General features: G+C 39.3%; 1 protein-coding gene across 4 annotated transcripts in view; it reads right to left on the bottom strand.

The window, feature by feature from the left end:
- Positions 1-3097: 3097 nt before the first annotated feature.
- pot (zona pellucida domain protein papillote) overlaps positions 3098-12775 on the bottom strand; it is a 71645-nt gene continuing 61967 nt past the window's right edge. For 3 of the 4 annotated variants that reach the window (XM_090119348.1, XM_090119350.1, XM_090119349.1), the window contains 12 exons: positions 12532-12690; positions 10136-10274; positions 9435-9585; positions 8381-8491; positions 7921-8030; positions 7381-7655; positions 6805-7031; positions 5946-6170; positions 5477-5622; positions 4816-4944; positions 4147-4274; positions 3098-3336 (listed from right to left, as the gene is read on the bottom strand). In XM_090119348.1, coding sequence (XP_089975474.1) covers positions 3263-3336; positions 4147-4274; positions 4816-4944; positions 5477-5622; positions 5946-6170; positions 6805-7031; positions 7381-7655; positions 7921-8030; positions 8381-8491; positions 9435-9585; positions 10136-10274; positions 12532-12690 — 1874 coding nt within the window. In that variant the 3' untranslated portion in view covers positions 3098-3262. The remainder of the gene's footprint in view (positions 3337-4146; positions 4275-4815; positions 4945-5476; positions 5623-5945; positions 6171-6804; positions 7032-7380; positions 7656-7920; positions 8031-8380; positions 8492-9434; positions 9586-10135; positions 10275-12531; positions 12691-12775) is intronic. The other variant, XM_090119351.1, reaches the window with a different exon arrangement.

Here is a 12775-nt window from a genome sequence, read left to right as displayed (position 1 = left end):
GCTTCCCCCTTACTCTCAATAGCGGAAGCCCATCTGTGCGTTAAATAGACCAAAAGATCGCCAGTCGATCGACTTCCACGGAAACCATACTGGTGGTCACTTAACAACTGGCGATCTTCTAGGTAACGCAACAAGTGGCGGTTGATTATGGTTTCCATAACCTTGGAGAGCAAGGAGGTTACCGCGATCGGCCTGTAGTTTGATGGGTCAGAGCGTGTGCCTTTTTTAGGGATCGGGTGTATCAGGGCGGTCTTCCAACTGCTTGGGACAGTACCAGAGGTGTATGAGTAACGGAACAGGCGCGTTAGAACCGGAGCCAACTCGGGAGCACATGTTTTTAACACTACTGCAGGAATGCCGTCAGGTCCATTCGACTTGTGAATGTCAAGGGAAAGTAGGGTTCTTCGCACGGCACATTGCGTGAATTTCACATCAGCCATAGTACTATTACAATGTGGTATAATGGGTGGAGTCTTTCCCTCGTCATCCAGAGTCGAATTTGACGCAAAGAGACTTGCCAAGGTTTCGGCTTTGTCTCTTGCAGTGTGGGCCAAAGTATCGTCATCCCTGCGTAGTGGAGGAAACGTTGATTTACAGAAATTGCCCTGAATGGCTTTGGCAAGGGACCAAAATGCGCGAGTACCAGATGGGTACTGTGTCAGCTTCTTACCAACGCCTTCAATATACTTTGACTTTGCCTTTATGATACTTTTCTTGTAAGATCTGGAAGCAGCATTGTATCTTTTTTTCAGTCGTCTAACTTTAGGATCCTTTACTGCTTGAGCTTCTGCCCAGGCTTGGAAGCGTTCCTGTTTCAAACGAAATGCCGTTCTACATGAACGCCCAAACCAGGGCTTGGACTTGCCACCAACGGGAATCACAAGGTTAGGAATATAGAGTTCCATTCCCTGCAAAACCACATCGGCGACAGAGTCAGCACAAACATTAGGATCACTAGACGCAAAGCAAATTTGCTTCCAAGGGTAGGATGCAAAAAAAGTGCGCATCCCATCCCAATCGGCTGACCGATAGTGCCAAACACGACGGTAGGTGGGTGGTCGCGTTCGAGATTGGCGGGTGAGAGGCACTACACTCCGAACCATACAGTGGTCAGATGACCCAAGAGGAGCCTCAACGGTTACCCGATAGTCGTCAGGATGTGTGGTCAGCAAAAGATCTAACAACGACGAAGTATGATCCTCCACATCAGGGATTCTCGTGGGTGAAGTTACGAGTTGCGTTAGGCTATAGGATAAGGCAAAGTCATGAAAGGAACGCCCCGCGTGGTCCGTGGTTCGTGATCCTAACCATTCAACATGGTGGGCATTAAAATCACCTAGCACTACAATTTCAGCGGAGGGAATCCTTTGCAATAAACAATCAATCGTTCCTTGAACATGCTCAATAAGCCGGTCAGATTCGGCGTTTCCACTATGAGACCGGTAAAGACACGCGTAAATACGGGGGTGGTCATCGCAGTCAACGCGTAGCCATAATATGGATAGATTATTGCCTTCGATGGTACCAAGGCGGCGGCAACAGATGTCCTCCCTAGCGTAAACGCACACACCGGCGCGCGGTACAAATGAATGTTCCAGCACGTATCCCGGGTATTTAAGGTACGAGGTGTCAGCAGGGGAAGAGATCTGTGTCTCCGTTAAAAACAGTAAGGCTGGCTTAGCTGTCTCTAGGTGGTGATGGACAGCTTCAAGGTTTGAGTGAAGTCCCCTAACGTTGCAAAGGTCCACAGAAAGAAGCGTGGTGGGGGTTGCCGCAGAAAGCTTACTTTTTCTTCTTCTCCTATCGGTACGACAGAGCGGAATTAATTGGTAGGTAAATACATTTGTGTTTAATTCTATTATAATCAATATATTCTATCTATCCTTAGCACCCCAAAACAAGTCTTCATTTTTACAAAATGAAACTTTTGTTTTACAATCGTTTGCATTATTAATGCTATGGCTTGGTGCTTACAATTAAATTCAGCAATATTTTCAAAAAATAAACGTAAAAATATCCACGTTATAATCATCTACAAAACCGTGACTTTAACCCTTTCCTAAATCCAAACTCACATAGCAAAGGAGGCAAAATAAAAAAACGCGCTTAAAAAAGTACTTTTTGCCTCATTCGCTAGGTATAGACAATCCGTTTATTTTATTTACAGCTAAAATATAAGCACGAAATTAGAAGCAATAGGCACTGGCAGGTTTGTCAGACTTAAATTAAAAATATACATCTACTGACAGTTCTGATAAAAAAAAAACAATTTTGGCGCCAATTTATGTCAAACTATACTTTTTTATTTCTAAACAGGTAACTTATTTTACAGTATTTGTTCCTAATAAAGTCATTGTATTGGTAACAGGAAGTAAATAATATTATTTCTTTTTAAATCTGATTTATTTCAATTATAGCTTGTACATTGTATAGATCTATAGTTATCTGTAATTATTTCAATAAAAATTGGCACAATGTTAGTTAAATATGGAAGAACTACGAGAATAATATTAGTTACGTATTAATTATTATTTATAATCATTTGTTATTTTAAAACTTAACAATATGCGAGATTCCATTGTCATAGAAATTGTTAGAAAGCATATAAAGAGTAAATAGATTTTATTCTAGAAAATAAGAATTGGACGGAATTTCCTCTTAAAAAAGTAAATTTCAGTAAAAAATAAATGGATTAATCACAAATTCAACATAGATTTTATTGTCACATAAAGGCAGTGATTAACTATCACAAAGAAATGAGATTTTTATTCAGCTTTCGCTGTTGATATAATATTACAAACCATAGACAATATAGACACATTGACACCATAGATATTTTTGTCTTTAGTTTATTATCATAATGTATCGTTATTTATGTGTGTAAACCTTGGTGTAAACATTGATAGTTCTGACGGTATGACATATTATATAGTGCCACAAACTTATCTGACCCGGTGACAGTGTCACTGATGTCGCTTTCTTTTATATAAACAAAATATTCCGTATGAAAAGTCTGTGAAAATGTGACATTTCAAAATGGCGGCACGTAGTTCCAGTTTTTGCCACCGGGTCAGATAAGTTTGTGGCACTGTACTATACTTTGATTTCACAAAAAGTCATCTATGATTACAGAATACAATTTCAAAACCTTAAAAATGTCTAACCAGCTTTTTTTCACACGTGACTATCTATGGATGCTTTTGAAATATTTCCTGTAGGTACAAGAGTATTATTCGTTCGGAAATTATTTTGACAGCTGCGTTTATTCCCGCCATTCTCTCGTCGCTTGGAATGTCCGAACTTCAGACGATGTGAAAGTCGTCAATCCTTGTGGCCCTATAAAGGAATTGTTAAATATATAATAATACTAGTGGTCCGCCCCGGCTTCGCCCGTGGTACATATTTCGCAACAAAAGGTAGCCTATGTCCTTTCTCGGGTATCAAAATATCTCCATACCAAATTTCATGCAAATTGGTTAAGTAGATTAGGCGTGATTGAGTAACAGACAGACAGATAGAGTTACTTTCGCATTTATAATATTAGTATGGATGTAATATGTTTATATTTGAATATTTATGTTTTGATATTATATAAATTATAAATATAAAAAAAAAGTTTCTTGTCTCCTCCTAATACACTAGAAGGATTACGGAGAAGAATATGGACCTCCACTCCCTGCCCCTCTCCCTCTCCCTCCCCTCTCCCTCATTTCTCTCTCCCCTCTCCCTCCCCTCTCCCTCCACTCTGCCTGCCATCTCCCTCCCATCCCCCCCATCTCCCTCTCATCTCCCTCCCATCCCCCCCATCTTCCTCTCACCTCCCTCCCATCTCCCTCCCCTCTCCCTCATTTCTCTCTCCCCTCTCCCTCCCCGCTCCCTCCACTCTGCCTACCATCTCCCTCCCATCTCCTTCCCATCTCCCTCCCATCTCCCTCCCATTTCCCTCCCATCACCCTCCCATCTCCCTCTCATCTCCCTCCTCCTCCCTCCCATCTCCCTCTCATCTCCCTCCCATCTCCGTCCCATCTCCCTCTCATCTCCCTCCCATCTCCCTCCCCTCTCTCTCCCTTCTCCCTCTCCCTTCTCCCTCGCCACTCCTTCCCCCTCCCGCACTACCTCTCCTTCTCTCCCCTCTCTCTCTCTCACCTCTCATCCTCCGTCCGGGTGTGGGTGTGACGTCACCATCGGGCACCGTCCACTGTTCCGTCACTTCGGTCGCGGAGCGCGCGAGAGACGGCTGGCTCACAGAGCGGTGGAGGGAATTGCGCCATGAACTGAAATAAAGTTATATGTTAATTATTTATGTTTATTTTACTCTTTTGCACTAACAGAAGAAATAAAAATACAGTAAGTACAACTCTACCACTATTATTTCTAGTTTGTAGTATTATTAAAGCTGAAAATGTTATTTGTTTGTCAAATCTGAGATCTATTGGTACGAATTTAAAAATATATTTTTTTTTAGTATTACCACGCTAGGATTTATAGGAGACGCAATTCCTATTCATTTCAGCGAATAAAAAAGTCTTGGTCAAGAAATATGACTATTAACACAATTTGGAATTACCAAAGCGAACTGAATGTAAACTAAAAAAGTTCAAAATATAATAATTATGAAACTAAGATCCTTTAACAGTCTGAAAAAAAAGACGGGTTGCACTCCGGGAGTGCCGGCAGAAGTGAAAACTTGATTATTAACGTTGAGCATGTTTGATATCCATCCGTCTTCGATCAGGTCACGTGTCCTGACGCGAGTTTAAGATTTTATACCCAACGCCGCTAAAGAAGTTTTCACTTCAATAATAATAAACTCACGGGTTCTGCCCATACTGGTGCTCCGAGTCGCTATCGTCATCATAGTACCGTCCCAGCAGTGTGCCCGACACTTCCGAGTGTGTGTCCGCGCGCTCGCGGGCGTAGTCCACCATCATCTCTGACATCGACCTGGGAATATTGAAAAAGGAACTTTGAAGTCCTAGATTATGAAAAATATAATACAATAACGTAACTTAAGAATAAGAAAGATATTAAAACAGTATCTACACGTCATGATCTACACTAATATTATAAAGAGAAAAACTTTGTTTGTTTGATTGTAATGAATAGGCTCATAAACTACTGGACCGATTTTAAAAATTCTTTCACCATTCGAAAGCTACATTATCCACAAGTAATATAGGCTATATATATTATTATCACGCTAAGACCAACAGGAGCGGAGCCACGCGGGTGAAACCGCGCGGCACAGCTAGTAAGTGATAAAAAAGATATATTAAACCTGTGCAAGCCAGTTATCTGACGTAATTAAAGTTATTAGAAATAATTATGGGAAGTCAATAAATGGTGCAAAAGAAATTAATTTTTACTCGGCTCTAAGAAAAATATTTATATGTTTTCCTGTAGGTAAGTATTACTTAAAATCTGTAGTTTATACAGTTATCAATAATAATTGTAAAATATATAAAATGTCCCTCACCTCATATCCACATGATCGCTTCTATACGACGACCTGCGTGAGCGCGGTTCCCTCAGTGAGGTCGCGTCGCTGTCGTACTCGTACAGAGTGGGGAGGGAACTGCGCCGGGAACGGGAGTCCCATTCGCTCTTCTTGCGGTAACGGTTCTGGAAGATATATTTTGGGTTATAGAACTTAATTTAAGCACGACTACCCTAAAGAGTTAAGGATGACTTCGAAGTTAATGCAAGCAAGACGGCCGTTTACAAGAAAATTTTAAGCCAAATTTATTGATAGTAGAAAAAATCTAAAAAAATGATTAAAATTTGATTGCTGTCATATTCATTGCATTCGAGAGATAAGTTAATTACAAATTAGTGAATAGTAAAATGACCTTAACACAAATCAATTGAATTGAATCGGATTTGTAGACAAATTAGTTTATAGCGAAGGAAGCAAATAAGCAATAGATAACTGATCAAGTTAGTACCTTCGGTTTATCCGGCGGCGGCGCTAGTATCCGTATAATAACCTCCCACTTGGGCGGGGTATATAAGGGCGCGAACCGCTGGTCGCGCGCCAGTCGCGTGAAGTCCTCGCGCGTGGACGAACGTGCGAGCTCGCGGCGGAGCGTGCTCTCGTGGGTTATGAGCTCGCGCCAGCGGAGACGCTCCGAGCGGGTGAGGCGGTAGGAGCGCTCGGTTTCGGATAGCACCTAGAGATTAATATAATTTTTTATTAAATCTTTTCTAAATAACAATAAAAAAAAAATTAATATGTCCATGTTGAAACAATGGAGAAGTTTCAAAACTAAAAGGCAATGCGACTTGCTTAGATTTCAGCAAACCGGAAACCGGGAGCAACCTTATTATTAACAATGAAAAATGAAAAATTGTATAGAGCAAAAAATAGGTATCGATTTCGATATCGTATCGATCGAAAAAATCTGCAATAACTGAGGAATTTAATCCAGTTAATCTAAATGAATGAATCAAGAAAATAAACTGAAACATCACGGTATGTTACAATATAATGTACTAGCTTTCCACCCGCAGCTTCGCCCGCGCAGTCAAAGAAAAACCCGCATAGTTCCCGTTCCCGTGGGATTTCCGGGATAAAACCTATCCTATTTCCCGGGATAAAAAGTAGCCTATGTATGTCTCGGATATCAAAATATCTCTATACCAATTTCATGCAAATTGGTTCAGTAGTTATGGCGTGATTGAGTAACAGACAGACAGACAGAGTTACTTTCGCATTTATAATATTAGTATGGATATAATGAATGTTACAATAGAAATTTTACAATCTATACATAAACAATAGCTTCATTATCATATTATATTTACCTCATCCTGCGCCTCGGTCTTCAAAACCCTGGTCAGCACACTCCAATTGGGAGGTACAGGTGGAGCTGGAGTGGGTTCCGGTACATCATCATCATCTTCCTCCCTGAACAGTGGGTTCCTCGCTGGAGGCAGTTCTGGGAGCAGTGGAAGGTCTGGAGACGAGGGTTGGTAGGTTGTGGCTGTTTGCTTGATTAGCTCGGGGGAGAAGAGGTCTGGACCACCTTTGCCTAAGAAATAAAAAGTCTTATTTAACGATAGGTATATCACAAATGATAGGTCTGGTTTGAGAATAGAAGGGCTTTAATTGAATTTTTAGACTTTGGAAAAAATTTCAAACTTTTCAGAATATATATTTCGAATTCAGAGCATTACAAAATGAAAGAAAAAAATGCTGCTGGATAAGGTAGATATTTATATAATCCCCTAAAACTTCCAAAGTAATAAGGAAATAGTCTGCATTACTATTTTGGATCTTCGATATGAAAAGCATTTCGTACTACAAACAACACTCAGTCTAATTTTAGAATCGAAGTGACCTAGCTGATTTGCAGATATTTTTTTAATTACTAGACTAACCAATAAACTTCTGAGGCGGCAGCGACATAGGTACCCTCTCCATTTTCGGCGTCAGCGTCATCCCGGACGCGGAGCTTATATCCGAGAAGTTCTCCCAATGAGAGTCCGGGAGCGTGTGGTTCCGGATCGTCACATCGAAGTGCGGCGCTGGAGGCGGCACTTGCTGGTATTCCGTCACCAGGCGCTTGTGCCGCTCTATGTCCTCTATGGTCTTCTTCTCGGTTATGGTGCGGAGGAACACGTCGTCTACCACGTGGGATGTTATCTCTGGTTTTCTGGTGATGATGAATTTAGCACTTTAATATTTATAAACAGATTTGGACGAGATTTTAGAAGCAAGAAGGAAGTACTGTAAAAGAATAGTCAAATGTTTTGGACAAGGGGCAATTACACTAATTCAACTTTAACATGCAAAAATATTTTATATTCCACTCGGTGTACATGGTAACAAAAATTCTCAAAATCGGTACTTAATCATTTTTAGTTATCATAAAATAACACAGAATTAGTCAATAATCATTATCACAGAAAATGCTGTACCTGGCAGGCATGATAGGCGTTTCTGGCATGGGTTCGAGGCTTTCCATCAGCATCTCCTGTTCTTCCGTCTCCAAGCGCTCCCTCATAACGGGAGGTGGTGGAGGTGGCTTCTGTACCAATAAACATTATTTTAGGATTAAATTAATAAGACGTAATAGGGCAAGCTATTTTTTAAAGCCATTTGAATCTCATATTGTACAGTTTAAGATTCTTCTATAAGCGGCTTGACGATCAGCATGGTAAGTAGTAAACCCCGTGAAACTATTTTAAAAGCATTTTCTGGAATAAACACTTTAAAAAGTCACAAGATCAAATTGAGAAAAAATCTTTCTGGATGATGTTTTGGATTGATCTGTAAAAAATTACTCTCAACCCACGAAATTAGTAACTCCTATCACCACATTTATTTGAACAATAAACGAAACATGACTTTGTGCAAATGAAAAACACGTGACCTTACCTTAATATGGAACATTCTGGCATGTGACCCGTCCGTCACTTCCGTGACAGAATGTGTGTCTGTCATCTCAGTGTTCAGTGACACTATGGACCTCGGACGACGGGACCACTCCTGGTTAGTGACAATGATGGTCAACACTTGTTAGGTGAACATAGATGTATGAAATGGATTTGTGCTAGTATATTGTAAGAATTCGAAATGAAGGTGTCTCGATAGAATTTGGTGATACAATCATTAAAAAATTTGGAAAATTGATAGCAACTACCTCCTGGGTGCTTGGGATCCTGGGTTCGATCCCTAGTGGGTACTAACAAAAAAAATATCAGGAGACATAGAGGCTGATTACTTAGGAGTCCGGGAAGAAAATAGATCAGTAAAACATACAAAGCATTTGGCCCATCAGGTGAAACAGAATTTCGCATATGTGTGTGTGTGTGTGTGTATGCAGCATTGTACGTGTTTTTGTATGTGAAAGTTATCAACCGACAAAAGAAAAGGTGAACTGTATGGGTGAAAGTGTGGGAAATACGGCTTTCCCCATAATCTCATGATGTGTTGGTGAATTCGTTTGAAGTGCATTGTAAGAACTTAAATTATTATTATTATAGAAAAAAAAGAAAATTTAAGAAATTTATTAAACCACATATTTCAACGAATGACATAAAAAAAATATTATGACATTTTATTATTAAAAGTGATTAAATGTTAACTGTGCAAAAAGTTACTGTTACACACATTAAACATGCAATATAAATTAATTATAATCACCCATTTTTGTCTGTCATTAAATAATTATCACAAATCCCACACACACATACATCCCATACCGTACTAGTCTCCTTACAAACCCGCCATATACACACACACACACACACACACATACTCGTCCTATAACGGTATAGCGCCTGGGGAAACTGTGCGCACTGACTCTTGGCACTCATCCTATATCGTACCAGTCTCGATCCACCCCACACACACACTCATCCTCCACCGTCCCGAGTCTCCACTCATCCACACACACACATCCTCCACCGTGTCACACACACACACATACCTGTCTCTCCCGCTGCACCTCAGTGTACAGCGGCGGTCGCGGCGGGCGCTCCGGCGGCTGCGCGTGCGCCGCACGAGCGGGTAGTGGCAATGCGCCTGGGGATACTGTGCGCACGGATTCTTGGCGCTCGTGCTCTTCTATTAGCGTTTGTCTGTGGATTTGGTGTTGGGTAGTGTCATTTCTTATCAGATTTGTCGGTAAGAACATTGTATAGGTGAGTATAAATACTGCATCTATAGCCAGAATGAAAAAAGTAATTTTATTTCCGATAAATGTTTGTACTATAATATCAATAACTTACACAATACGTAACATTTACAAAACAATATGAAAGAACTTTGAATCTAAAAAAGCCTAGAATCATGATTTTAGTTTTGTCGCTACAAAAAAGTCGAACAAGGACTGTTTGTTGATCTAACTCATAAATTCGATCTACTGTTTCGTGTACAATAACCAACAATGCACAAAAATAAGCCAGTAGTCAGTACAATTTTTTTAACACATTTATAATAAAAATAATATGAAATTCGACTATCGAAAAAAAAAACGGAAGATAACCCCAAAATTAATATTAATAACTCAGGCCCCGGAATCACAGACACAATAGAAAATCTATTGTGTCGTGGACCGATCGGGCCGTTCGGGGCTCAATGGGTTAATCACATTTCATATTATAAACTCAATCGTATTACAAATCTCACCTCATACTCCCACCGTCGACCTCAGTAGTAGTGATAGTTGACTGCGGTGAAGGCGGTGCGGGCGGGCGCTGCACGCGGACGCGCACGTCGAACGCCGGCGCCGCGCCTGCACGCGAGCGGGACTGAGACTCGTGGTAGCCTGGTTAGTGTTATGTTAGAATGTTTGGTTAAAGTGTAAGCTGCATTAATAATTCGAAGGACCGTGATATAAAATAATATAGGTAGGGAGTATAAGTTGCATTAATTCCGGCTCGAAGGACCATAAAATGAATGAGTATAGTGAGTATAAGCTGGACGAGTCCCAATTTTAATTATTTAAGGGACAGGTTATTATAGATCCGGCTTGAAGGACCATTTAATAAATAGGTATAGTGAGGTGAAAGTACGTTAATTCGAGCTCGAAGGACCGTTTAATAAATTGGTATAGTAAGTCGGTATAAGTTGCATTAAATCCGGCTCAAAGGACCGTAAATGAATGAGTATAGTGAGCATAAAAAAGCAAATCTTAATTGAACCATTATTAATTAATGAACCTAACAGGTACAGTCAGTAAAGTATAAGATACATTCATTCTGATTTAATGTATTTAATGGACATGTAGTTATAAATCCGGCTTGAAGGAACTATCGCTGAATGAATACCTCACTATAACAGTCGGGTGAAGCTGCATTAATTCCGATTTTAAGTATTTTAGGGATAGGTTTTTATAGATCCGGCTTGAAGGGCCATAAAATGAATGAGTATAGTAAGTATGAGCTGCATTAATTCAATGTCGTAACATGAAATAATAAGGACATATTGGTGAACAATATCCGACTCGAAGGACCATTTAATAATATGGTGTAGTAAAAATGAATTAATATTGTGAGTATACGTTGCATTAATTCCATATCTAGAGATCGTTTAGTGAATAAGGCACATTGATTTTATATATCCGGCATGAAGGACCATTTAATGAATGGTTATTGTCAACTACATTAATTCCGATTCGCCTAGTTTAAGGGACAGGTATCGTGAGGTGATGAATTTTATTAATAGGAAGCATTGGTTTTAAATATCCGGCTCGAAGGACCCTTAGAGCCATAGGTTGTTACAGATCTGGCTTGAACTTAGATCATTAAGTAATGGATAACACTCGCAGGCGTTTCCCCTTTTGCCGAGGTATAAGATTATTTTCATCGAAAAATCTTATCCTTTCATAAAAACTACTTGCGTAATCGATTACAAGCACTCTGCGTATTCGTAAAACGTCGAACGGACGTCTGCGAGTGCTCCGCTAAAAATGCCGTTTTGTATTGTCAAGTCTTGCAGAAGCAATTCAAACATGTCGAATATTAAAAAAGATGGAATAACCTTTCATTTGTGTATATTTTTTTATTTTTTTAACGTACATTTCTAATAAAATGCAATTTCTAATAATCGTCGATGTATCGTTTAGCGATATGATCAAGAAAAATAATCGAGTCATGTTTACTCGATCATTGATGCGGCCCCACGAGACTATCATGGAAAGAAAATATACAAATTTAATCTTTATGAACTAGGAGATAAAGTTGAATTTAAAACGCCTTAATGAACCGCATTCCTTACGAGACTATCTTGTAAAGAAATACAAATTTAATCTTTATGACCTAAGTGATAAAGTTGAATTTAGAACGCGATATTGAACCCCACTCCACATGACTATCTTGGAATGAAATACAAATTTAATCTTTATTATCTTAGTGATAGAGTTGAATTTAAAAACTCGTCGCTTAAAAGGTCGTAAATTTTTACGACTTTCGTGACACAAATTATTTTTGTGAATGTGTGATTATGTTTCATTGTGTTTCATTAGTGTGAGTTACCCTCCCCGCACCAAAATCAGCAGAAAGTTTAGTTAGAACATTTGCCAGCGTACTCCATCCATTACTTAATGATCTAAGGGCTTGAAGGACTAACTAAATCCAGAGATATTAGGCATCATTTAAAATTTTAAACAAAGTTATGAGGCTGGAATTATGAAGAGATTTAAATCACGTCATGAGTTTTATCGCCCGAATATGCCATAATTCAAGTTAGAGTTATTTTCTTTATTATATTGTAAGAGAAAAGCAATTATTATCAATTATTTCTTCAAGTTATTTATGAGGTTAATAATATCTTTAAAATATTACTATACTACAAATTTTAAAATAATTCCAAAATGCTTCTTAAGGTAATAGAATATAGGATAAAGAAAATTTCCTATTTTTTTTATAGTACGTTTTTTTTCTTGTATTTCAGAAATCATTATGTCCCACGAAGCAAACTAAACGATTTTTTCCAAGCAACATAGACTAGTTAGAAAGGACATTTTTAAAGAAAAGTTTTTTTTAATTATCAATCAGTTACTATAAAATGCAGATGTTTCTTACCTTCACTCTGATATTCATCGATCATAAAGCCAGCATTAGCATGCGCATGCTCCGCTTCACTTGGCGTCTCTGAAGGATAGTCTGATGGGATCGTATCTGAGGCCACACTTGCGCTTTCCGCTGCGGGGTACACTGGGTGTGCGCGGGGGATCTTCACCTCTGTACGAAGGGAATAAGGGTGAAATTAGCTTGTCTGTTTTGTTGTCCTGGGGGTACTCTTAGAGGGAAATATTTTAGCAATCAA

The sequence above is a fragment of the Colias eurytheme genome, chromosome 3 (genome assembly GCF_061535395.1).
Source record: "Colias eurytheme isolate Ceu_HAF_F1 chromosome 3, ilColEury1 Martin Lab GWU primary, whole genome shotgun sequence".
Lineage (NCBI taxonomy): Eukaryota > Metazoa > Arthropoda > Insecta > Lepidoptera > Pieridae > Colias > Colias eurytheme.
The sequence above is the reverse complement of the archived record's forward strand: the minus strand, read 5'-3'. Positions and strand labels throughout refer to the sequence as shown.